Source organism: Mustela nivalis (assembly GCF_964662115.1).
Source record: "Mustela nivalis genome assembly, chromosome: 19".
Lineage (NCBI taxonomy): Eukaryota > Metazoa > Chordata > Mammalia > Carnivora > Mustelidae > Mustela > Mustela nivalis.
Window position 1 is genome coordinate 8,467,183 of NC_139038.1, and position 26,752 is coordinate 8,493,934.

The 26,752-nt window shown below is 55.6% G+C and overlaps 1 protein-coding gene across 5 annotated transcripts; it reads right to left on the reverse strand.

The window, feature by feature from the left end:
- Positions 1-26,752, reverse strand: MYL10 (myosin light chain 10). 5 transcript variants are annotated; one of them, XM_082712652.1, is made up of 9 exons: positions 26,651-26,752; positions 22,229-22,368; positions 6,951-7,038; positions 4,485-4,577; positions 3,920-3,995; positions 2,979-3,083; positions 2,056-2,134; positions 537-585; positions 1-274 (listed from the first exon to the last, which is right to left on the reverse strand). In XM_082712652.1, exons 3-9 carry the CDS (start codon positions 6,951-6,953, stop codon positions 176-178), a joined length of 504 nt encoding a protein of 167 aa, XP_082568778.1. In that variant the 5' UTR covers positions 6,954-7,038; positions 22,229-22,368; positions 26,651-26,752; the 3' UTR covers positions 1-175. The 5 variants fall into 5 exon arrangements, with proteins under 5 accessions (XP_082568778.1, XP_082568775.1, XP_082568776.1 ...); XM_082712649.1 differs by lacking the exon at positions 26,651-26,752 and adding an exon at positions 8,174-8,484 and having other exon boundaries at positions 22,229-22,302; XM_082712650.1 differs by lacking the exons at positions 22,229-22,368; positions 26,651-26,752 and adding an exon at positions 12,544-12,669.

Here is a 26,752-nt window from a genome sequence, read left to right on the forward strand (position 1 = left end):
CCTTGTTAGCATTCTTTATTCTTGCTTTGCCCCTGAGCCAGCGATAGGGGGACGTGGGGAGACGCTCCTTTGCACATGTTGGCTGCAGGGGGCTCACCGGGGGTCGCCCCCAAAACACCACGGGATTTTGCTACCTCCGAATGTTGGGGGGGGCGGGGAGGGGGTCCCTGGCCTGCTAGTCCTTCTCCTCTCCATGCGTGATGACGTAACACAGGTTCTGGTAATCCAGGTTACCGCACGCATCTGGTGGGAAAGCCGCAAACATCTGCTTGACCTGGGGAAGGAGTAGGGAGTCAGCCTGGACTCGGGTCGGAAGGGGGCCGGAGCAGGAGGCCACCCGAGAGTGTCAGGCAGAATGCGGCTCCCCTCTCCGCAGGTCGAGGTGGGGATGGCCAGGGGCCTGCAGCCAGCCTCACTCACCCCTGTCCTCCCCCGAGGAGTCACCGTCTAAAGAAGAGGGGCCATCTCCCGGGAAGGGGGCCTTCTGCCCTTGCCCAGGAAGATTCTAGGCTGTGCCCTGGGAAGCCCGCACTCACCTCGTCCTCACTGAACCGGTCGGCCTGGGTCATGAGCTTCTCTTTGATGCTGCTCAGAGGGGAAAGGAAGGGTCAGGTTGAGGGGGAGGGCGACCCCGGGGTGCACATGCGGATCCCGGGGGTGGTGAGAGCGGACAGGGGGTGGGGAGGCATCGTGCCCCAGGAGGACGCCGGCCAGACGACTGTGTGGCCTCAGGTGGACCCTTCAGTCTCTTCTAGGGACGCTGCTAGTTCGGCCAGGGAGCGACTCGCACTGACACTTCCCCGTGCCTCCGAGAATACAAGGGCTGGCCCTCCGCCGAGGCAGGAGACAGCCTTGCCCAGGTCTCCTTTGCTCCTCATAGCCCTGGGAAGTGAGTGCTATGAGCCCCTTGTATAGAGGGAACAACCAAGGTGCCAAAAGGTCAGGACTGGCAGTAATAGGATAGGGTCTGAGCGGCCCCAGGGCCTAGGGGAGCAGCAGGAGGTGAAGCCCCACAGGACTGATGCCCTAGGAGCTTGGAGGGCCCCCTCCGGGCCCCTCGGCAGGGCACAGCGGGCGGAGAAGGGATCAGAGGGCTGAGCCAGGCCTGAGTGCCAAGTGTCCCGCGGCGCCGCAGGGGCCAGCCCGCTAAGGACCGACGCACATTTCCCATTATTTATGTTACTGTGGGACAGTCACAGTTTCCGACTCTCCGGGCTGGGGACTGTTCCCAGACTCCCTTTCAGCTGGAGCCTCCTCTGTGGCCTGCCTGGAAGGCGGCCACCTCTTCCAGGTCCGATAGCCCCGGGGGTGGGGCTGTTGGTTCCCAAACTGGGTGCCAGAAGTGTTCCTGGCCCAGCCCTGGTGGGAGAGAAGGTGAATGCCGGGACAGAGGCTGCCCTCAGTGCCTCGCGGGGGTCCCCAAGACGGATGTGGGAACCGTGGATCCCGAGGGAGGGGCGAAGGAGAGGGCCCCAGCCCGCAGGAGCCCTGAACAACCCCTCACTTAGCCCTGGGCATAATGTGGCTCACAACTTGGGGGTGGAGCATTGGGGCCCCCACCTCCACATGCCAGCCCAGTGGCGCCCAGTGCAGACACGCAGCCCAGGGCCTGTCGCAGGACCTACCCCACACAGACCCTCTCTGTGCTCAGCGTCCCCCACCCGACCTCCAGCCGCCCCCTCACCAGCCCCGCAAACGCCAAGCCCTGTTCCTTCATAGTTGTGTTGTGGCATCTAGAATGTTCCCTGCCCCAGCCTAAGTAGCCCTTTGTTTCCCTTCAAGGCCCACCTCTACCACTGGGAAAATCTCCCCTGGTGACCCCACATGCCCCATACCACACAGAAATGGGGGGCACCAGGTCCCAGAGAGGGGAAGGGACACCGAGTGGTGGCTAAGCTGGGCAGGGCAGTGCCCTCCTGGCTCCTGGCCAGACACTGCCCCAGCTGGCTAAGTGCTGGGAGAGTGGGCGGCAACCGACCCTGACCTCACCCAGCTCACTGACCACCTGAACCTTTGGGGAGAGAAAAACCAAAACAAAGGGCAGAGGGGACTTACAAATCAGCCTTGACGAAACCTTTCCCTTCAGTGTCAAACACCTTGAAGGCATGGAGGATGGTCTCCTCGGGGTCCGTACCTAGAAACAGCACATTCAGGCAGGGAGAAAGCCAGGGTGAAGAGGACAGGCCAGCGCGAGGAGTTGAGGGGGGCCTGGGGGGGCTTCTTCAGTTGGAGCAAGAGAAGGGAGATTTCTGAGAAGGAATAGGAGTAATGACCAAGGGTGCTGCGTGTACTTATGAGCAGCCTGTGCAACTGTACATGGAGACCCCACGGAGCACTTATTATGGGCTTAACCCTCCTGATGATTGGCCTGATTTTATAGACAAACTAAAGCTCAGAGGTCATGATTAGTGAGGTGGGGTTGGCATGGGGGCATCGCTGGGGCTCTCTCATCACCCAAGACGTGCATGAGAACTGGCAGGCCAAAAGGACAGTGCTGTACTTGGGGGCTGAAGACTGGGCTCGGGCAGGGCCTGGAGATCAGAGGGAAGGCATTGGGAAGGGTGTCGGTGGGGAGGAGTGTCACCTCCCAGAGGGCCTCCTCCCTCTGTCTAGGGAAGCCTGGAGCCCAGGAAAACTCTACTAAGGGTCAGAGGGTAACTCCCCAGGGCCCAGAGAGAAAGGGACAGAGCTGCCTGGACCGCTGCCCTGACCCCACATCCCTAGCCCAGGAGCTGCCGTGGTTAGAACTGGGAGTCATGGTTGGGGGTCTATCCTTGCTGAGCCCCTCGAGGGGAGGGGAGGGTCTTCACACAAATTGTCTCCTCCCAGCCCCAGAAGTTCTCCTTCTGCTCTGGCCTAGAGGTGGAAACTGGGGTAGGGCTCAGGGGGCTGGCAGCTGGGGCTGCCCTATGCTCCCAGCGGTCTGCACACGGAGCCCGACCGCCCTCCCGCCCCGGGCGACGTGGGGTCTCTCTCACCCTTCAGCTTCTCCCCAAACATGGTCAGGAAGACGGTGAAGTTGATGGGTCCAGGCGCCTCCTTCACCATGGCTTCCAGCTCCTCATTCTTCACATTGATGCGGCCTGGGGCGGGGGGGGGGGCACCCACAGGAGCACAGTGAGGGACAGAGGGGACCCTGCCCGCAGGCAGTCCAGGAGAACAGCGCTCAGGACCAGGGTCTCCCAGTTCTATCCTCCCCACCCCGCCGCCCCGACCCCGCCTCAGCCCTCAGGCCCTGCCCACCTGCTGGGGGGACCTTAAGAGGGGGTCACATTTGGCCACAGCACTGGGCTGCTTCCAGCCTCACTGCCCAACCCCCCGCCCCCGCTAACACCTCGGCCTCCGGGAAAGAAGAGCGAGTTGGTGATTATCTCCATTTCACGGAGGAGAAAACTGAGGCCCAAAGAAGCTGAAATGGAAGTGCGTAGGGGCCCGAAGACCGGGAGCTCGGAGCTCATATGCCATAGGAGGAGATCACCTGGGGGTTCCTCATGGTCCCACGGGACAATCACATCTCCGAGAGCTCAAAGCATAGCTCAGGCACGACTCGGTTATGCCCCCTTCCCGTGAGCTGAACCCCCTCCCCATTCATGCCTTAAGGCCTCTCCCTGGGCAGCTTCCCCCGGCAGCTGAAACCTGGTCGCCTTGAACCCAGACACCTCCCCCAGCATCGCCCACTGCTTTCTTGGTCCGCTTCCCCACCCTGGGCCCCTAGGCCAGGCCATTCGTGCACCTGCTGCCTTTCCTGTGTCCTTGGCCCAGACCATACCTTCCAGGCACAGGCCACCCACCGCACCCAAGCCCCTCATACCGCTGCAACTGCTGCCCTGGCCTGTCCCCAGGTACCCACTCCTTCCAGAAGGCCCGGGCTCAGTTCTGCCCCGAATCCCGAGCCCCCCCCCAGCTGCTGGTCACCCACCCAAGGCGGCAAAGGTGTCCCTCAGGTCCTCCTTGTCAATGAAGCCGTCCCGGTTCTGGTCCATGATGGTGAAGGCCTGGTGGAGACAGGGGTACTGAGCCACTCGCCCAAGCTCGTGCCCTCCCCCCCTCCAAGGGTCCTACACACCGCTGCCTGGGGAACCTCCAGCCAGTGGGTTTCCTGGCTCAGCATGGCACCAGCACGACAGTGTTGGCAGACCCACTCCGTTCCCACTGCATGCCAACACACGGCGGGGGTGCCATGCCCACCCCTCACGTCATGCTGCGGCAACCCCCTTTTACAGAGAGGGAAACTGAGGCTCAGAGAGCAGAAGGACTCATGGAGGTCACGCAGCAAGCAAAGGCTCAGGTAGAGAGGGGTGGGGGTTGCCCAAAGACAGTAAGTCATGTCTCTGGGCTCAGAGGCACAACGTGGGAAGCTCTAAGGATAGTGACGTCATCATCGCCCCCAGGGACCAAGGGTGACCCGGGCCTTGCCAGCCCCTTGGATGCTTTCCATGCATTGCGCTAACACTCCCGCTGGCCCCGAGGGCACACGGACCGACCTCTTTAAACTCCTGGATCTGGGACTGATCAAACATGGAGAAGACATTGGAGCTGGCACCACCTTCTGCTCTCTTGCGGGCTCTTCTGGGTGCCTGGGAAGTGCCAGGTGGGAGGCAGTGAGAGGGCCTTCCTCCGAGGTCAGCCGCGCATCCGACCTGCCACCCACCTCTCCATGCCATGCTGCCCGTCCCAGCCTCTCCCAGTCCCGAGTGACAGGGCCACCCTGGGCCGCGGGGCACCGCAGAGGACAGGGCTCTAAGGAAACCTGGCCCGTAAGCGGGGCCTTTGTCCTGCCTGAGGCCAGAAGCCTGGGGACCCCCACCCCATGGGCCAGTCAGCAGCTTCTTGACCTGGTGGGGGGAACCCAGGCGGTATAGCAGAGAGGACCCAGTCCGGCTACATCTCCCTCTGTCCGTCCCCCCTCGGGGCTCCCCAACACCCACCCAGGGCCCAGCTCCGAGTGCGGATCCATCAGGAAACGGCTGCCCAGAGCCCGTCTCCACAGCCGGTAGAGCAGGCGACCACCCACGCGGAAGGTCTCTAGTCGGCCTTCCTGACTCCACGTGCTGCTCGCAGGATATCAGGGGCCTGAGAGCATAACCTTGAGTGTTCCCTGAAACCTCTGGGTCCCCAAGACCCCCCGAGGGGACTTCGCCCCCAGCAGCTCTCACCAGGGCCTTCTGTGGACGAGGAGTCTCACTCAGCCACGGCTTGTGAGACCTCAAAGAACAGCCCGGGCTTCACAGAACCAGAGGGGCAAGGGGTGTCCCTTGACCCCCCAGCCCTCCTGCCTCCATGTCAGTGGTGCCAAGCCTCTGCCCACCCCGGCCCAGAGCGTGGGCTCCCCCTGCCTTCCCCCCACTGCCCCGGCCCCTGTGTGGTCTCCTCTTCCCGAACTCACTCCCGTGCCCCCCCCAGACTGCGCTCACCCCCATTTCCCCTCCGGCTCCTGGGCTCAGGAGCTGCACCGCCGGCTGACTTCTAATTAGCTTTTACTGGGTGCTTTGTCTCCACTAATCCTTTGAAAGGGGGCAGGCAGGACGCTATGTGCAGTAAAGCCTCTGTAATATTTATAAATCCCTTCAGACATCATAAAGAAAGGAACCTCCCTGCGGGGCTCATCTCACATAATTACATACACATTTCCCTCTGATTAATAAAAAACAATCACTTCCGTCTATGGGATAGTCTGCCTCTCTCTCCTCAGACCTGCCCTCGGCCTGCGTGTCCCCCACCCCGTCTCGGGCAACCTTCTGGGTGCCCCTGTTGTGGGCCACTGCCCCACTCTGGGCCAGGCCCCCCCCTGCCAGAGCCCCCTGAGGGAGGCCAGGATTGTTCTCGTGGACTCCACAGGGGCCCCCTGAGCCCCAGGGGCTTAGGCGGCCTCCCACTCTCCCAGCTGGGACCTTTTCCAGCCCAGCCCCGTCTTGGAAATTGCCTTTTACAATGTGCCCTTAAAAAAAAAATGAAAATCTTCCGAAAGGAGCACCTCGGGGCAGAAGGGGGTTACCCAGACCTGAATTCTAATCCTGCCTTTGCGGCTCACAGCCCTGCAATGCTGAGAAATTAGCAGCCTGCTCTGAGCCTCAGTGTCCCCATTTATAAAACCAAGATGATGTCTACCTCAGAACCTCGGGACACTGATGAGGTGCCTGCTGGGCTCCAGCCAGGCCCTGTGCCCAGTCCCGGGGACCCAGCGCTGAATCAGGCCCTGCCTTGTCCCCAGGGATTCCCCGGAGACAGAGGATCAGTGGGGAATGATGGAGGGACGGACAGACACTAAGAGCACAGAGCAGCCCTTATGCTGTTGGGGCAATCAGGGCAGACCTCTCGGAGGAGGTGGCTTCTGAACTGAGACTTGACAGTCAGGTCAGAGTTCTCAGGCCAGGAGGGAAAGGGAAGGTGTGAAACAGAGACTTGAAAGGGCCGTGCCATTGAGAGCCTGCAGGGACACCCAAGGGGCTGGGGACAGAGGCAAAGAGAGGGCAGCAGGGCCCAGGCTATCCTGGAATATCAACCCCGGACCCCCGGGAACCATGTCCTCTCAATGGGACCAGAGTCCTGCTTCTGCTATGAAACCTCTAAGCATAGCCCACCCTGTCTCCTTCTACCCCCTTCTTCTTTGTTCCTATCCGCCCCCCTGACCCCACACCACTTCACCTCAGCAGCCCCCACCGAGTCCAGGAAGCAGAGATGCAAATCGGGACGTACATGGATGGACTGACCACCCGTTAAGGACAGTCCAGGGTAAGCCAGGTGCAGGGGTAACATCAAGGGTGAAGAAAAAGGTCAGGACTAGGGACAACATCAGGTCAAGTTCAAGGATGTCAGAGGAGCAAGGTCAAGGTCAGGGTGAGTTCAGGCATGAGATGAAGGTCAGAATCACGCAAGAAGTCAAGGTCACAGGATGAGGTCAGAGTTGAGGAAGGAGGTCAGGGTCAGGAGGCAGGGCAGCCCCAGCATACCATGGTCTGGAGAGCTCCCTCTGGGCGCAGCAGGGCTGGAGGTTCTCGGGGACGGCTCTTTAAATAGCGCTCCGGGTCCGGACAATAGCTAGGAGGGTGACAAAGGACAGGATGGCGCCCTCCCTGCCAGACACCTGTTTGGGGCCATTCGGAGTGGGTGGGGTCCAGATACCGTCCAAACCACAGGATCTCCGCCCGTACTGGGCCAACCGGATCTCTGCACCCAAGGGACAAAGGCCCAGGAAGGGGCACTTGGCTGAGAACACAGAGTATGTTGAGGCCTGGAACCCGCCGGGAGGACTTGGCCTTGGGCCATTTGAGGTCAGGAGAGCTTCCAAGGCAGGGCCAGCCACCCCGGGTGGGGAGCATTCAAGGCTGCAACATGGCCCGACCCCTTGAGCTCTGTGACTCTTGAGTGGGCCACCGTCCTCCCGTGAGAAGTGCAAGCACATGTCACCCCCAGTCAGCTCGGGGAGAGGGTTTCTGCACCAGCCTGACCCACAAGACCCCTCAGGCAACTCGACTACTGCCGTGCGGTTGGTTACTGGGGCGACCATGACCCCCTCCAGCCCTCGGGCCATTGACAATGTCTGAGGAGCTGAAAAGGCAAAGAGGCGGACCAAAGAAACGTGAACGTGACCCCAAAGAGGGAGAATTGGACAATCAGATCCCTTATTCCACGCTGGCTGCAAGTACCCCTGGCTGGGGCCCGTCCCTACCGGGCCTGACACAGCCCAAGAATTCTCCAGGAGATGTGCCAAGCCAAGTCCGCACCTGCCCCTGGCAGGCCTCGTGGGTCTGTCGCACCCCCCCCCCGCAGGCCGTCTGGCCAAATGGGCTCCCATGTGAGGCCCCCCAATGTCTGATCGGCCGCCAGCGCCGGTAGCACGGGGCTTGTCTCCAGGCCCTGCATAGCTTAACTGTCCCCGGAGCTGGTCTCCAGGCCTCCGGGCCGCAGGATGGCTGATCCCAGCCTGGGTGCAGGGAGTGTGATGATGACAATAAGCGGAGTAGCTAACTTTCATACAACACAGAAGGTCAGGCCATGTTCTAAAACGCGTGACGTCACAGCGAATCCTCACCCCAATTTCCTGGGGATAAAACTGAGGCTCACGTGGGTGACATCACCCATCCAAGGCTGATGAGTGTAAGTGCCAGGATGAGTCTTTCTAGTGATTCCAGAAAGGGAGTTTCTGGAAGGTTCTGCCCATCCTGATGCTCACCTTCCTGACTTCGCTGGGACCTGTGATGGAACCTTCCACCCTGAGCAGGTGGCCCACTGTCCACGTTGGCTTTGGAGAGCCGCCTTTCCTGGCCTGGTCCATGAGCCTGGCCCCGGGGGCCTCCTGGCTCCGGGCTTGCTGAATGGGGAGACATTCGCCATCTGGGGCTTTAACACCTGCTTCCTGCTGGCCGGAGGACCCTCACGATCAGCTCTTGTCTCTGGAGATCACCACCGGGGTGATGATCTCTCACCCACAGAGGGGCTCTGGAGAGCTCAGGACAGTCCCAAATAGGCGGAGAGCCTCCCAGCCTGCCGGATGCAAGGAAATCCAAAAGAGCATGCCGGTGAGAGGTGGGGACCAAGTGCTTAGCCAACCAGTCCTGATGCTTTCCTTCCCTGGCCTCCTACAAGCAGGGGAGAGCTACAAGAGCAGGGAGAGCTGATCCAAAAAAATCAACAGAGACTGTGAAAACTCACGGGAGAGACGGAGAACATTTGTCCCTGGGGCGAGCAGGGGTGAGGCAGGGGGAGCCTGCAGCGGCCCCGAGCAGGGGAAGCACTAGGAAAAGGAGGTGGCCTCTGGGGTCAAGGGCTTTGGAAGGCAGATCGGCCACACTGACAAAACCTGCAGCCCCGTCAGCCAGGTGCGGCTGCAGAGAGTCTGTTGTCATTGCTGGGTCACACTGTTTGGCTCTGCGGACCATGGGGTGGCGGCCAGTTCCAGGGTCACAGAGAACCCTGAGGGGTCTATGCTCTCAGCCAGGGGCCTTCTGGAAGTAAGTAGCTTCCCAGCTGGAATTTCAAGCTGGTCTGAGGAACGCAGAGGAGTACCAAGCCCCTTGTGGAGGGGGCATTTTCTAGAGGGCAACATGAGCTCCCAGGGGTCACCAGACCTGGAAGAGAGCTTGAAAGACCTCAACTGCCTTTGGACATGGCTTTCTCCCTTGCAGGGTGACAGCTGTCACCCACACCACAAGAAGGCAGGTGGTCCAGGTGACCTCGCCTGTTCCTCCTCACCCCTAACTCTCCCTTCTAACTCTCCTCTGTCAGCAGGCTGTCCTCGGCGTCCGCGGCCCCCATCCCGGCCGGCCACCTCCTTGACCTTCACAATTTTCCCAGTGATCTGCAAAATCTCCTTCCTCCAAACCTTTGACCATGGAGCACGTTCCCCCACCCCAACCACACCTCCATCCTCCCATTTTCTATCACTTCTCACCTCCTCCCAGAAGCCTTCCCTGGTTTCTCTACCCTCTCTTCTCCCACTGGAATCTCTGCTTCTCTCTGACCTCCATTCTGTAGACCAGTTATTACCTGCCTTTCCCTTGGCCTTGGGGCCTTACCATCATTGCTGCTTGGCCTCTAGCCACTTGGCCACTAGGAGCACAGAGGAGCCTCAGTAAATCAGATCCCCAGGGGTTTTTTCATAAGTAACTTTCCACGTGGGGAATCACTGTCATAGACTTTCTGGCTAGAAGGATCTCAGAGCCCCAGAGGAATCCATTGGCCCCCTGAGTGCAGCCCACCTCGCCTGAGTGTCCTTTGCAGACTCCCTCGAGTGGTTCTTGCTTGCACACCACCTGTGATGGGGAGCTCGCCACCTCCCCCAAGCAAAGGCAACTCAAAATTGGCAAATGTTTATCCATTACCTACTGTGGCCCCACCCTGGTGTTCTGGGGGACTAAAAACTCATCCTTGACAAATCCCTGGGTTTGAATTATTTTAGTAACACAGTCAGACAAGGTAGGCTGGGTTTATTCACTCATTCATCAAATATTTATGGAGTACTTAAGAGTGCTGAGCATTGAGGGGAAAAAAACAGGTATGGCTTCAAGAGCGAGGGGACAGAGTGCCATTACCCATTCAGAGAAGTCACGAGGGGCTGGGACTCGAGCATGGGGACAAAATGGAAGCTGTCACTGCTTCCAGTGCGCAAGGAGAGGGCGGATGTATGGCACGTCCCAGAGCACCCACAGAGCTGCCCGGATATGTGAGGGGCCAGGTTCAGGCAGGAGAGGGGAAGCAGAGGGACCAGGGTGGCTCAGAAATGGTGGCTGAACCATCCAGAGGTGACCCGAGCAGGACCAGGCAAAGAGTTCCCAGACCTGGCTTGGAGGCTCCCTCTTCTGGTTTAGGGTGTCTCCTGGCCCAAGGGGCAGAGGGATCCTAGCTCCTTTGTCCCTCTTCAACCATCATACACCACAGCTCTTTTTACAGCAGGATGCTGTGGCCACAGGCCCCTTGAACAGGATTCAGCATTCATGCTTCAGCAGAGCGAGCGTGTTTGCCAGCACCCCCCTCTCCCCCCTCCGCCCGGCTACAGCTATAAACCAGGCAGGAGGCATTCCGGAGACATTCTTCCTCGCTTTAAAGGTTTCCCTGTCTTTTCTAAGTGGCTCCAAATTAGAGGAAGGCTCCAGACAGGGGCGGGTCTGGAGAGGAGGGGACACCAGGGAGTTTGGGAAAAGACAGACCTCCCCTTAATTGTCTTCAAAATCTCGGTCATCCCCTCTGGTAATTAGGGAGTTGACAGTGCATAAGGCAATTTCCTTTGGGGTAAGAGAGGGGAAACAACTAATTGGCTCTAAGCCTGGGTTTTGCCTGCAATATTAACTACAGGGCGGTGGGCTGCTCTAGTACTGGGGGGGCCCTGCCTCCTAGAGCTTGTTTGGAGAGTCTCTGACAGTGGGGGGTGGGGGAAGCACCCCTCTGCCCACTCTCTGATTTCATTACTGAGCATGTGATGGTGGGGGGATGGTGAGAAGTGAGTATCAGAACCCAGACCTCCTGACCCTCTGCTTGCAGAAGACTCTTCCCATGTGCTCACATCTCCTTTCTCAGACCCAAGTGGCCCCCGAGGTGGACAGGGTTGGCGTGGTGACCTTCTACAACGGAGAGAGCTCAGGGGTCCAGCCATGAGAGCATGGGGCTCTCAGTGCAGTATTACGCACCCAGAGAAGGATGGTGTTAACATCTTCCCAGCCAAAGTAGCCACAAGGCAGGTGGGACTGAGCACCCGCTTGGGCTGGGTTGTTGCGGGGTCTCAACAGCCCAGGAGCAAGCTAGGGATTGTGGTTCACAGTCAGCTCAACCGAGACATGTGGTTATAAAAGTGAACCAATCCTTGGGCTGCATTAATAGAGGTCTAAGTCTTCAATCCAGGGAGGTGACTGTGCTACCTTGCACTGACTACCACAAACAATAGAAGATCTAAGCTTGTTCCTAGCCCTGTGCTTCAGGAAGGGTGCTTTTTGGAGGACAGCAGCATGCAGTCACAGGAATCACGGCTGAGGGGCTCGGGGCTCTCAGCTGGAGAGAAACAGCCTGATTGGGGAGCATCGCTATGGCAGCTTTGTCAGTTTACCAGCTGGGCCAAGGCCTCTACATGCACCCAGCCGGGACCAGCCCTCAGTTCTGCAGCCTCTGTCTTCCCTCCTCCCGGTGTCGGCAGTGAGGCTTGCCACCCTTCTCCAACCTTGGCCCATTGGGAAGACCTTCCCCTCTGTGACCCCACTTAAATCCCATTCTTGGGGCTATTAGCTATTATTATGTAAAGAATCGCCCCAAATTACAGTGGTGCGCTCCCAGGTTCTGTGGGTCAGAAATTCAGGAAATACAGAGCGAGGACAGTTGATGACTGCTTCGTAAGGTCTGAGGCCACAGCTGGGAAGATGTCACGGCTGGGGAAGGCCAGTGCCAGAACCATACAAGGCTTGACTGCTCATGTGTTTGGTGTCTAGACTTGCCAAGACTCAGAGTCACAGCCATCAGATTTCTGCAGGGTGGCTCAGGACGCCAGCGCCGCTGATCCCACAAATAAGGTAGAAGCCCTTGGCTTCTAGCAATCTAAGCTCAGAAGTCCCAGAATGACACTTCTATGATACCCTCTTGGGCAAAGCAGTCACCGAAGCCCACCCAATGGCAAGGAGACCCGCATAGACCCTGCCTCTTGATGGAATGAGCCAAAGAATTTGTAGGCACAGTCTGTGACTATCACTCCCAGCCAGCCCAGGCTTGGGGGAGCGCAGAACATGGCCCAAGGTCACCGAGCTGGTAGGTGGAGGAGCCGGAATTCAGAGCCAGTCTGGAGGGACTCTATCCCTCAGAAAGTATGTGAGCCCAGAAAGCCTTTCCAGAAAGTTCACCTGGGGCCATTCAGTACGGCAGGTGGTCACTCACGGTCTTTCCACAGCTCAGTGGCCTGACGTCAGAAAGGGACCAGAGCAGGGATGAGAAGCCAGGCCCCCTGGTTCACAGAGAGTCAGGCAGCCCTTATTCCATTGGACAGATCGGGAAACTGAGGCCTGGATCAGGGAAGGGCTGGGTCAGGGTGTCCCTGTGAAGCTTACACCCCATACCCCCGGGGGCTACCTGGGAGCAGAGCAGGTGAATGTGAACAGGCCCTCCGCTGAGACATGGGGCATCCTGGCAGCCGATGGTGGCTCCGACAGTCCTGGGGCTCCGGGCCCTCCCAGGGGCCCAGAGGCTGCCAAACAGGCCCAATTTGCTGTACTAATGTGTGCTTTCTGCTGCTTGGAGCTTCCTCACGCCCTCTCCTGTGAGCCGGGCCAGCGGCAACAGAGCAAACTGTAATTATGGCAAGCCACACCCTGCTGCCCTAGCTTAGCAATTAGCTGGGTTGCCTGGTATCCGGCAGCTTCCACCCCAGCCCGGCTCGGGGTGGGGTCAATCAGAAGCTGGGGGGCAGGGGTGGCCCGCTTTTTAAAGCCCCCACATGCCCTCTCTCAGAAATGAACCTGCAAACAGGGCTTCCTTCCCTAGCTGGCCGCCTATGGCTCCAGCAAGACCTCAATCACCCTCTGAGGGAGATCACAGAGCCAGGAACCCATCCCCACCCCATACACACACACACACACTCACACACACACACACACACACACACACACACAGGCCAGGCCCCCCCATGGTGGACGGAACAGTGGAGAGCAGAGCCCTCCCTGGGAGACATCGTTCCCTGGTGCCCAGGCTTATGGGCTGATCTGTACAGGGACTGGCAGAACAACCACAGTCTGACCATGACTTTGATATCAGATAGACCTGGGGTCAAGTCCTGCCAGGCGCACCTGCTCTGTGACCTCACACGTCACTCAAATTCCCCAGGATCGCCGTGTCTTCACCTGGAACACAGAGTGAGCGGCGTTCCCTTTGCAAGTTTGTCACGAGGTTTAAGAGCATTATGCCTGGAACGTGATTGGTGCTTATCCATTGTGGCTACAGACCCTGTCTGGTCACTGGCAGATGTTGCTGTCAGTGACGAGGTCCCTAACTCCCCCCAACTTTAAGACTGCACCGCCCAACTCACCCCTGTCCCAGTGGATAGGCAGATTACGATCACTGAGCCTCCAGAAAGTGAATTCCTGGGGAACACTAGGTCTGCCTCATCCCAAGTGAGTCCCCCAGTCCCGCAAGGAGCCAGGTTCTTGATGCTTTCTTCTCTGCCTCTCTCGCTTCCACTTTCAAGGGACATGGGGTGTTTGGCTTGTGCAGAGCTCCAGCTTCAGGGAGGAATGGCTGGAGGGAAGGCTGAGGGGATCATCAGAACCTTGTTTCAGCCAGTATTGAGCCCGTGGTTTCTCCCCTCTCTTTGCCCGAGCCCTGGGTTCCCCTCTTGGCCACTGTCTGACTCCATTCCTCAATCTGACCAATCCTTTTTGATCTAGAATCCCAGGTGCCCAGTGATTCTGAATGTTGCCTCTGCTGCACAGATCAAGGCTCCTTGGACATAGTCCACAGTGATCCTCATGTTTCAGTCTTTAGTTCTACACCTCCAGACCCAATCACTGAGGCAAGGACACCATGCACAGGTCCAGGAAGATACTCACATATATTGCATCTGCCTAGAACCTAGAATACAATGGAAATGGTGACCTCTGCAGTTGAGCAGTGCACAACCCAAATGGCTGTACATGGCCACCCCTCTCCAAGGTTCACATTCTCAACTCCTTCTCTCAACCACATATGACACATGTCCCAGGGCCACAGGTCCAGCCATCGAACTGACCTCTCCTGTAGGACTTCTATCCCAGCAGGATGATGTTCTCTGTGAAGCAGAATAAAGACTCCCTCTTCACTCTCTTCTGGATTGGTGCTCTCCTAGAATTCTGAATACAGTTCTGGCCTATTTTGTGGGAGAAACAGATACACTGAAAAAGAGATTGCTGGGACTTGGGAGATGGTAAGAACCCAGACTCACATTGTCCACGTCTGGCTGGGACCATGAGTCAACAGATGGCCCAGCAGAACCTCTCAGAACTCAGGTTTACAGAACTGGGATGATCATGATTGTTACTCGTGGGATACCCTCATCATTGGCTTAGGCTTGGCCTTTTCTTTTTCTTAATTGAACTGATTGATTGATTGATATAATGTTACCCATGAATCCACCATCTGACCCAGGAACTAGAACATCACCAAAAACTTATATCCTCATCATCTGTCAGAAGCCATCCTGAATTTTGTGTTTACCACTCTCTTCCTTATTTTTGTTTTATTACATATTCATGTGTGATTACTTAATATATTATTTAGCTTTGTTTTTTTATATTTATTTTTCTTTTTCATTTTTTAAAGAGGCTCCACACCCAATGTGGGGCTCAAACTCACAACCCTGAGATGAAGAGTCACACGCTCTACCGACTGAGCCCCTTGCTTTGCTTATTTTTAAACTTTAATGTATAAATACAGCAGAAGTCTTCAGGGACTTGCTTTTTTACTCAACGTTATATTACTAAGTATGGAAAACTGAATGACTGGCTCCAGGCTTTCTCACCTCCCAGATCAGCACTGTGGGTAAACTATTTCCCTGCCCTGAGCCTTTAGGCTTGGCCATGTCATGCTGTAAGATCTAAAAATTCAAGTCCTGTCTTGACCTCTTTAAGCAAAATGGTGCTCACCAACCCACAGACCTCTGGCTGGGGCAGGGCTGCCGGCCAAGTTCAGTCTAGATCAGCCGAGACCAACCAAGCCCCAGCCAAACTAGAGATCCATGAGAATGAAGGATGACTTTCACCATTGGAGATGTGGGGCCATTTGTTACGCAGCATTATCGTGCCCATAGCTAACCATTACATCGGAGTTCGTCATAAGAAGCTGTATGTGGCTTATTCTCATAAACCATGGTCATGACCACAGCACCAAGGTCACCCTTTTGTTATCATGAACACCACCACCTTGGACACTCTTATAAAGATCTCTTGGCGCACGTGAGCAAGAGTTTCTCTCGGGAATACGGTGAGAAGTAGAAATGCACATTTTCAACTTCACGAGGTAGTGTCACGCTGTTTTTCAAAGTGGCTGTTTCAGTCTCACTAACTGGATATGAGACTCTGGTGTATGAGCCCCATCCTCTCCAACACCTGTTGTCAGACTCATGAACTCTGGCCCCATTCAAGGGGTCTACCTGGTGTCTCACAGCATATGGGAGGAATTGTGTTTCCCTGAATAGATATGTTGGGATTCTCCCCTCCCGACACTCCACCCAACCAGACCTCAGATCATGGTCCTAGGTGGTGGTAGTCTTTATAGAGGTCATCAAGTTAAAATGAGGTGATTAGAGCTGACCTTAGTCCAATACAACAGTGTTCTTATACAAGGTCAGTCTGCTTACAGACATAGACATAGAGGAAAGAGTGGGAAGACACAGGCAGAGAGCCATCTGCAAGCCAAGGGACACCTGAGGCTAGCCTAAGCCTAGATCAGATTCTCCCTCCCAGCCCTTAGGAGGAGCCACCCTGACCTACACGGTGACCTTGGACTTCAGGCCTCCGGGGCTGAGAGACAATGACATTGTCTTGTTGAAGTCCCACAGTTTATAGCACTTGTTACAGCAGCTCCGGGAAGCTAATACACACAGCAATCTTAATTGGCTCCTGCCTGATTACTTCATGAGGCTGAAGCTATCCTCTTGTGTTTATTGGTCTTTTCTTAAACTCGTATATGAAATGCTGTTCTGGTCATTTGGCGATTTTTCTATCGGGTTTTTTCCTTCCCGACTTACAGGAATTCCTTATTGATTCTTGATACCGGTCTCTGCTGGCATTTTCTCCATTGACAGCTTGTGTTTTTATTTTCTTTAGCATTTCTTTTTATGGGGTTGCCCTGGGTGGCTCGGTTGGTCGAGAGTCTGGCTTTTGATCTCAGCTCAGGCCATGATCTCAGGGTCGAGGGATGGAGCCCCGCGTCAGGCTCTGTGCTCAGTGGGGAGTCTGCTTGTCCCTCTCCCTCTGCTCTTCCCCCCACCCCCTCTCTCAAATAATAAAATAAAATTAAAAAAAATTAGGATGTCTTTTTATGAATAGAAGTCCTCCATTTTAGTGTAACTAAATTTCCCCGTCTTTTCTTTGGAGGCCGGTGTTTCCTGTGCCTTCTTTACTAGCAGCAGCTAACGCCAACAACCGCTAGTACTACATTTTCTATAATGGGGATAATAAGTAAAAATAGCAAGTGACAAAATACCACACAGGATTCTATTTTGGTGTGTGGCCAGATGCACTGAAACCTGCCCACCTTTCAATAGGCCCGGACTTGGAATAAAAAGCAAACGATTCGAGTTGGGTCTGTCCCTGCAGGGGCAGGTTCATTGTGACTGAGCCGGGCTCCCGCCAGCAGATCCACCCTTCCAAAGCGAGCAAGGCCAAAGCCGCACTGCCAAGGGAAGTGTGGTGACCTTGATTTGAAATTGGCCTGTGTTCTTCTGAGAAAGAAATCGTGAAAACAGTGCTTGCTTTGGCAAGATGTGCATCACTCTTGTCCTTCTGGGGAAGATCGCATTGCTCCCTCCAGCAGGGTCCTGAGCCAGGCCGGGGCGCCCAGCTTCATCCTAAAGAAGGCACCAGAATGGGGTGGGGGTGGGGCAGATGCGGAGGGTCCCAGGTTCGCCATCAGAGAAGCTTAGTGGCAACATTCTGTTGGAAGGAAGGACTTGAATTAAAGTCGGCTGGCTCAGTTGGTTGAACGTGGGATTCTTGACCTCAGGGTCCTGAGTTCAAGCCCCACATCGAGCATGGAGCTTACTTTAAAAAAAAAAAAATTAAATTCATATAACGAATGCCCTGAATATCTACACTGTTTGTTTCAGGGAATGGAGGCGGGCCCAGGGGGCCCTGGAGGGAACGGATGGGAGAGCTAAAAATCCACTAAGCCATCACTTGTGCCTTGTCTGGTCTAGAACCAGAGGGTGGGAATTTCCTTCTCCGGAGGGGGGTGGAGGCATATCCAGGAGAGGAAGGCAAGGCCCGGGATGGTCAGACGGAGGGTTCGCATGGGGAGTGGGGAAGAGGGGGAGCGTAGAAGGAGGACCCTCCCCTTAAGGAGGACTCCTCCCTACTGACGATGTCATGGGTTCCAACTTTTCTTCCTCCACACTGTCCTGCCATCCAGAATCCCAGCCTCGGGGGAAAGGGAGAGCACATTCTCCTCTGCCTGTCCCATCTCCCGATCCGCTTACTTGGGGGGACTGTGATAATTAATTTTACGTGTCCTCTGGACTAAGCCATGGTGCCCAGATACTTGGTGAAATCTTATTCTGGATGTCTCTGTAAATGTATATTTTAGATAAGATCAGATCGGTGGACTTTGGGTAAATCAGATGTCTTCCATAATGTGGGTGGGCCTCATCTAATCAGTTGAAGGCCTTAATAGAACAAAAACTTGACCTCCTGTCAGCAGGAAAGAATTCTGCCTTTGGAATCAGACTGTAACTTTCCCCTAGGTCTCCAGCTGCCAGCCTACTCTGCGGATTTGGGACTTAACAACATCCATAATTACATGGGCCCATTCCTTAAAATAAATCTCGGTCTCTCTGTCTCTGTCTCCTACTCTGTCTCTCTCTCTGTAGGAGGAACAGCTGCAGGAATCAGGAGATTGTGGGCTGGCTTGGGGCAGAGAGAGAAGTTAGGTTTTACCCCACCTAGGGAGAGATACAAGGTAGTGAACTCTCCCATTGCTTCCAGAATCAGCCACGGGAGGAAATGTCAACCCTGGCATACAGAGAGCTCTCAGTTAATATCATCAGAGGAAGGGTGAGTGCGTGAAGGTTGTGGAGGGGTCCCCAGCCCTGGGGCATCGGAGCGGGGGTGCGTACAAGACTGAACTCTCCAAGAGAAAGAGAAGGGCCTTCCCTCTCTCCTAGCCCCACCTCAGACCCCGGCACAGGACTGGGCACACTGGGGATTATATAGCCTCCCAAGGTCATGATCCTGCTCCCACCCGACCCTGGAGCACAGAGGTGCAACCGACGCCTTACATTGACCTCGGGCTGCTCACACTGTGGGGAGCCTGCTAGGCGCCCCGAAGAACCAGGGACACTGTTTGAAGTCCCGGCACCTTCTAAGCATGGGGTTTAATAAGCTGGGTGCTACGGGCACCTGGATGAAAGACGCTATATAAAAACAGGAGATAATTACCAATTAAAGCCATTTTCTTAGAAACAGGAAGATCCCATGTGCCAAGAGTAAACAGTGGGGGCAGGCCCTGCCCGGGCAGAGGACCTGACGTCTGGGAGAGTCATTCTGGGTGGGCTCAGAAGGAGCTGTGAGTCAGAGCGCGGGGTCAAGTGAGGCCAGAGCTCCCTCCTCCTGAACCCCCGCAGCTAAGAAATCAGCAGAGAGGCAGCAGCAGGGCCCCCCAGGGCCCTGACCCCGCTGCCCTCCGCTGAGCCTGGCAAGAGTAAAGGAAGAACTGCACCAAGCCCAGATCGTGGGGCTACTTCCTCTCACTTGGGGGCACCCTGACATCCTCTGCAGGACAGGACAGATGGGGAAAGCTGACTCTGTGGCTCCCATTTCACTCATGTCACAAATATCTTTTGAGCCTGTCCCATGTGACGCTAAGTGCTTGGGCTGTAGCAGTAGACAAGAGACGAACGTGCCTGCCGTCCCAGGGGTAAGCAGCCGAGCCTCACAGGTGGTTATGATGGAGCAGGTGCTGTGTCTGGGACTTTAGCTGGGCTGACTCCTCTAACCTTCACCCCGACCCAAGAAAGTTAGGGTCCCCATTTACAAAGGAGACTAAGTGATGTACTTAGCACACCTCACTATTAAACTAGACGCTCCAGGCTGGGAGCTTATAACCTGAGTTCCTGCCCTGCCTGCAGCTGGAGGTTTCTGCAGACCCCCAGCCTCCAGGTGGACCCGAACCCCTTCCCAGTCCACACGTCTCTCCCGGAAGCCCCTCAAAGCCAGACTGGGAAGCCAAGCTCTTCCTCCACAAGCCCAGACTGGCCATATCTCCATTACCGAGAACCTTCCACTCCACCTCGCAGCTCCTGGGCGGGGACCAGCTCCCGCCTCTCCCACTCCCTGCTTTCTGTGTGCTCTTCACACACACAGGGTTCAGGCGGTGTGTTTCTCTCTTTTTTTTTTCTTCAAAATTTTATTTAAATTCTAGTTAGTTACCATACACTGCAGTGTTGGTTTTAGGAGTGGAATTCGGTGATTCATCACTTACATACAACGCCCAGGGTTCATGGCAGCAAGTGCCCTCCTGCAACCCCCTCCCCCATCCAGCCCACCTCGCCTCCCCCCCACTTCCCTCCATCAACCCTCAGTTTATTATCTAGCGTTAAGAGTCTCCTATGGCTTCCCTCCTCTCTCTTTATCCCTCTTCCCATATGTTCATCTGTTTTGTTTCTTAAATTTCACATAGGAGTGAAATCATATGGTATTTATCTGTCTCTGGCTTATTTTGCTTAGCATAATACAAGCAAAATATTTGCTCCTTCCACAAAGAGCAAGATTTCATTCTTTTTGATGGCTGAGTAATATTCCACTATACATACATCTTCTTCAGAGGCTGTACATCTCGGAAGGGCCAGTTGGAATCTAGAGTCGGGACCTGCTGCCCAGAGCAGATCCAAGAAGGGCCTCAGCTCTGTTTACCACCTGTCATGGTGACCTGGTAACTCGCTTACCACTAGCTGCTGGTTAATTCCTGCCTCCCTGCCCAGTGGGTAAGTTCTTTGCAAACTATAAAATCCCTAACAATGGACGTGGGTATTGAAACACTCAAGGCAGGGATGCCTGGGTGACTCAGTCTGGGAAGCATCTGCCTTCAACTCAGGTCATGATCCCAGGGTCCTGGGATCGAGCTTGACATTGGGCTCCCTGCTCAGCCACTTCTCCCTCTCCTTCTGCTGCTCCTCACTGTACACACATGCTCTCTCTAATAAATAAAATCTTAAAAAGAAAACCCACACACTGGGGTCAAATGTACAGGCATAGTCCAGTTTCCCCAAATCACCTGGCTGCAGTCAACGTTTCACAAAGGAAGCGACCCTACTGCGTCTGGCACCTTTCATGTGCCGGCCGCCATGCTGGGGTGACCTCAGCCCTTAGCTGGGGTCATCCCCACCTTATGGGTGAGGGACTTGACCCTCGGGCAATGGGAGTGCTGCAGTGGTGAGAGACAGCTACATCAGAGATCAGCTCTTTCTTTGATGCCTCCCAAATTAGTTTTTCCATCACTGCATAAAACATAACCACAGATTTCATGACTTGGTGCACACATTTGCCTGTGATGACGGTCTGGACAGCTGAGTTCCCTGCTCAGCGGCTCGCAGTCAAGCTATAGGCTGGGCTGCACTCTCATCTGAAGGTTTGATCGGGGAAGAATCTGTTCCGGAGCTTACTAAGGTGTCTGCAGAATTCATCCCAGTTCTTTGTGACTGTGTGACCTAGGGCCCCCGCGGGCTGACCACTGGGGTTGTATGTAACACTTTATAATCATGGGAGTGACTTCTGAACCCTTTGGCCATATTTTCTTGGTTAGAAGCAAGTCGCAGGTCCGCCCACACTCGAAGGGTACGGATTACACAGAAGCATAAACAACACAAGGCAGAAGTCATCAGATGTCACTTTAGGGTCTGTGACTGATACGCCCCAGGAGGAGCGAAGGGCACATCCAAGCCCAGTGGGGTCGTTGCAGGCCGGGCTTCCAGAAGCGGACACTGAGACTGAGTTTGTGATGCAAGAAGCTTATTAAGGATCTTGCTTATGAATGGTGGGGGGACAAAGCAGGATGGGGCGGGTCTGACAAATCCTCAGCCGTTCCGACAGGATGTGCTCTAACAAGGAGGGCCAATGGAAGTCTCCCATGTGGGGCCGAGGAGGCCAGACCTTAGTCCCTTGCCTCGCTTGGTCTCCAAATGTGGATTGCTCCAGGAGACCGTGAGCTCTGGCAAGCAGAGCCTGGTGGCAGCATAGTCTCCCTGGTGCTGGGAGGCACTGCTTTAGCTGGGCCCCAGGAACCTTCCAGAAAGATTGTCTATCCGCTAAAGGCAGAGCTGCTTTTGCTTTTGGAGCTCATCTCTTTCTAAGAAACACTGCTTTTCTTAGAAAAGCACTAGGTAACCCTCAGGCTCCTGGCTCTCACCCCAATATACACACACACCCCTACCCCCAGCAACCTCTCCCAGTGAGACGACATTTGGATCTGGGGCTTTTAAAGAGGCAGAGAGGGTTAAATAGGGTCACAAGGGTGGGGCCCCGATCCAGCGGTACTGGTGTCCTTAAGAGAGGCACAGGCTGGTGGCTCAGAGGAAGCTCCTCAGATAAGAATCTAAGAAAGTGAGAGCTTGTTGTCAGGCCTTGGGTGTGCACTCCGGCAGGAAGGGACCCGGGGGTGTGCACATTGGGCTGCGGGACGGGAACTGGGGCTCATCTCATGTCCCAATCTCAAGCTCCATTCCGAAGCTGTAGTCATCAAAACAGGATGGTATGGCATAAAAACAGACATATACACCCCTGGGACAGAATCGTGGGCCCCCAAAACAAATAATCAACAACACACAAAGACAACCTGTGGAACAGAAAACAAAACTACTTGCAAACCATATCTCTGACAAGGGGTTAATATCCAAGATATATAAAGAACTCCTACCATACAATAAAAAAAAAAAAAAGGATCCGATTAATAAGTGCACACAGGACACAGACAGACATATTTCCTAAGATCTCTAAAAGGCCAGTAGGTCCGTGAGAAGGCGCCTGTCAGCCCTAATCATCAGGCAACGCAAACCAAACCCACAAGGAGATCTCACCTCGCCCCTGTTGGAATGGCTGGCCTCCAGAAGACAAGGAATTAGAAGCGCCCGCCAGGAGGTGGGGGAAACAGGGCCTTGCTCGCTGCTGGTGGGAGTGTAAGTTGGTGCAGCCACTGTGGAAAACAGTACGGCAGTTCCTCCGAAAATTAAACATAGAAATACCATATGATCCAGCAATTCCACTTCTGGGAATATATCCGAAGGCAATGAAAACACGGTGCCAGAGAGATATCTGTGCCCATATGTTCGTAGCAACATTATTTACAATAACCAAGACACGGCAATGCCCAAAGTGTCCACCGACAGATGAGTTAAGAAAACGTGGTGTGTATAAATCCATAGGCGATGGAATATTATTCAGCAACTTGAAAAAAAAAAAAAAGGAAAGAAAGAAGAAAAGAAAGGAACATCCTGCTGTCTGTGACCACATAGATGGACCCCGAGGGCATCGTGTTAAGCGAAGTAAGTCAGACAGAGCAAGATATTTATTTACTTGACAGACAAGAATTATAGAGAGAGAGAGAGAGAGAGAGAGGAGGAAGCAGGCTCCCCGCTGAGCAGAGAGCCCGATGTGGGGCTCGATCTCAGGACCCTGGGATCATGACCTGAGCCGAAGGCAGAGGTTTAACCCACTGAGCAACCCAGATGCCCCCAGACAGAGCAAGAGAAACACCGTATGATTTCTCTTGTATCTAGAATTTGAAATAAAAACAAAATCCCCCCAAAACCAAACTCCTATTAAAAGAGATTAGGAAAAAAAAAAAAAGAAGCAAAAAAAAAGAAAAAGAAAAAGATACTTTGTTATAAGCCAGTTACAATAAAGTTGGTTTGGGAAAAAAAAAAATCCTGGGGGAGGGACGGGTGGTCTCACCTGGGCTCTGGGTCCCCCCACTCCTGCCCCACCCAGAGCCTGGGCCTAGAAGTTTTCTCCAGTAGCTGGCTTTTTCCCTTCCATTCTCTGGCTAGCATGTCTGCTTTCAGTAAACCGCTGTGGCCTCCCAGGGCTACCACGAAGGCAGCAGAAGGAAGCGTGAGGGGGGCCAGCAAGCAGCCCAGCTCCCCCAGACCAAGGGGTTTCCCAGGATGGGCTTAATGAGCTGGTGGCCCGCTGTGGCCGGTTGGGCTGGCTTAGGGGTGTTGATGGCCAAGGTCCACAGGGTGGGCACAGGGAGGTCACTGCTACAGCTAGAGGTGAGCACACTTTGGGGAGCACCCCCCCCCGAAGTCTCCTAAACACTTCGGAGAAGCTCTCTCCCCTCCCTTTGCTGGAGCCCTCTTCCTCCTCCTGTTCCCCGACAGGACCTGAGTCTTGGGAACACCGAAGGGACCCCACTGGGAAATGGCAGGGTTGGGCTTCCCGGCCAGGCAGTCTCATCCTGCGGGTACACCAGCAGGCCCTGCCCACCTTGCCTATCTGACCGGGACCACAAGCAGGCAATAGACAGCATCATCACCACCCCCCACCGTCACCTGCCACTCCTCTGGGGACCAGTGTTTGCCCTCAGAGCTGGGCACTCGAAGAATCCCACACCCCTCTCGGCTCAGGAAGCCCCACTCCAATGGGCACCCAAGCCTCCCAGCCGCTGTGAGAGAGGCCAGGCCGGGGGCTTTGCAACAACCTCGGCTTAGGGAGGGTGGGCCACGACCTGCCGGTGGGCTACCTCATGCCCATTCTGCTCTCCTTCTCTCCTGCAGAGCCCTGACTCCATGCCTAGCCAAGATGCCATGTTTCTGTCTCTCTTGAAGATCGAGAGAATCATGTGACCAAATTCTTGACCAAGACAGGTGAAAGGCATTGAGTGCTGTTTCTAGGAACGGGCCTACGGGGGGAGGCACAGGCTCAGACGCACTTCCCCCTTCCCTCTTTGTGCCCCCGAGGATATAGTCACGATGGCTGGAGCGGTAGCAGCTATCTCGAGGCCAGAGGGGGACACTCTTATGAAGGATGGTGAAAAGGACAGAGGGAAACTGGTACCTTAAGAACATCATGGCGTTCCAGCACCAGCCACAAACGTCCTGTTCGTCACACACGAAACCTCTTGTATAAGCCGCATTTGGAGGACAGGATCTGTTACTCTCTTACTGCAAACACGGTCCCTAACTGGTACAAAATGCTTCTTGCGAAAGGTAATGCCGGTGACTCATGCTGAAGGAAGCAGGTCAGGGACAGACTGAGCTCAGGTAACACCAGCACCTTTCCTGCCGCAAAACAGCATTCGGCTGGTTGTCCATGGACATCCTGAGTGGGAGACAGGGCCGGGTTTCCCATCCCTTTGTGGGTCTGAGGAACCCAGGCCTCCTGCCTCCACCCAGCTCTCCCGCCACCCCACAACTCCAGGCCCAACCTCGCCCCAGCACCCCCTGTCCCTGCCCCGCAGGGACCCATCTGCAGCCTCAAGCCAACGCCGGCTCTGAGCCTGGGAGTCGCCGGGCCCTGCTTCCCGGCACGCGTGTTCCCACAGCCTTGTTTACAGTTGCTGAACTACTTTCGTCAAATTAATTAAATACATGCTAAATCCTCTCCAATTTGTTGTGCGATAAATTAAAGATGCTGAGATTGTGAAATGCACAACAAAGCCTGTTTATTCTGATAAGAGCCCACACGACAGGCCGAGTCAAACGTCAGACGGGCCGGAGGCTGCTTCTGCCGTGGCTTCATCGGAGAGGGGCTCCTCGGTGGCCAGTGTCTCCTCAGCCCCTCGCAGCTAGCTGAAATGGCGACTCGAGGCACAGAGGGAGGGGACAGGCCCCAGGTCACTGGAGAAGGTGATGCACGGCGGCCAGGACTGCAAAATAGAGAGTCCTTCCCCAGCATCTTGGGCTAGGTGTCCCCCTGCTCCCCAGGGGCCCACGCATGTGGGAATAGTGCCAGCTCCCATCGGTGTCTCTATGCACACCTCTTCCAGCTCCAGCTTCCTGTCCCAAGGAACAGCTTTGGCAGAACCAGTCACCACGGGCCGGACCCACACCCAGAAACCCTCTGGGGTCCAGGACCCACACCGCCGCCCTCCAACTAGAATCCTAGAGTCCGCCTCACTCTTTCTCTGCTCTGGGCCAAGTGTGCCCCGTGGGTCCATGTCAACACGGCAGGTCACTTGTGAGAGCCCCTTTCATCCATCCCCTTCCCTGTAGCTGTCTGGGAGAAAGAGGGCAGGGGCATTCCGGCTGGAGAAACTGAGGCATGGAGGGCTCATGTCCATCAGCCGGTGGCCCAAACCCCCACTTCCCTGAGCACACATGGGTCACTCGGCACACCCCTAGCTATGTTTTGTTATTCCCATTTTGTAGATGAGGAAGCAGACCCGGAGAAGAAAGGACACCTGCCCGGCTCCAAGTGAGGAAAGACAGAGAGATAAGTTCAGACCCAGAAAAGCCTGAGCTCCTGGTGCCTAAAGCCCCACTCCCTGTGCCAGTGCACCCTGGTCACCACCTTCACACGCCTAACCCTGTGCTCTGGGCATCTTGGGGCTGCTGTCGGTGGGGAAGAAGATGAGGACACACTGGGTGAACTCCAGGCTGGCCCCTCCTGCCAGGGAGGGTGCTGCCAAGGGAACACGTGAGCAGAGGGGGCATTGAAGCTAAGGTTTTGAGGGATGAGTAGAAGTTTTCCAGAGATGGGAGGCTGGGGGGGGTGCGCGGAGTGGTGAGGGGGATTCAGATGGCCTGTCGGCAGGATACTCACTCCCTTTGCTTCTCATTTTTTCTAGAAAGATCCCTGGTTGGACATTTTTTCTAGAAAGATCCCTGGTTGGCGGGGAAAGATCTAGTGTGATTGGCGTAGGACCCAGGACAAGGAAACGGCAGGGACTTGTCTGTGAAGGTGGTGAGTGCCGGACCCCGCCCCAGAGAAGGGTCTTGGTCCCTGTGCATGGCTGAGAGCCCCAGATGGGAAGCCATCACTGGGTCCAGCCACAAGAGCTAGACCAGAAGTAGAAAACCAGAAGTCTCAGATCAGATCGTGCAGAGAAGCGGTGAGAGAGGCCCGGATGGGGTGAGCCTTAGTAGGAAGGGCATTGACTGAGGGTCAGTCATGAGCTAGAGCCAACAGGATGCGGCCTGTGGCTGAGCAGAGGAGGGAGGGAGACCGAAAGGCATGGGGACGCTCCCACTTGCTCTGATGTGGGGAACAGGGTGTCTACCGTTTGGGCTCAATCCGGGAAGCGGAACGACCGTGCGCTTTAGAGCACAGGCATTACTGGCCTTAACACCCCTGGGGAGGGCTCGGAAGTAAAGGTCCAAAGAGAGGAGTTTTATGGGGACTGGAGGGAACGTCCCCAGCCAGCCCTCTTGAGGCAGAGGTACAGGTGGGAACACGCAGAGAAATCGAGAAGTCAGGCAAGTGGGGCTGTTGGAGTGGGAGCCCGGGCCGGGAGCGGACATGGACAGGAGTCTAGGGGAAGGCTGCCCGGTCTTCGTCACCTCCCTGCTGGGCGATCTCATCAAGCCTCCGGTGGAAGCACTGGGTCCCCCTGAGTCAGCGGGGCCAGCAGTCTGGGGAGAGCCGGCCGTGGATCCGGAAGC

What these genes read in the sequence shown, in the direction of transcription:
- MYL10 (XM_082712649.1), bottom strand. Translation starts at nt 8,334, where the DNA reads ATGGCGAATGTCTCCCCATTCAGCAAGCCCGGAGCCAGGAGGCCCCCG. An exon ending in AGATCCAGGAGTTTAAAGAG is followed by an intron (nt 3,996 to 4,484) that starts GTCGGTCCGTGT and finishes TGTCTCCACCAG; the next exon opens with GCCTTCACCATCATGGACCA. An exon ending in GGACACCTTTGCCGCCTTGG is followed by an intron (nt 3,084 to 3,919) that starts GTGGGTGACCAG and finishes CCCCCGCCCCAG; the next exon opens with GCCGCATCAATGTGAAGAAT.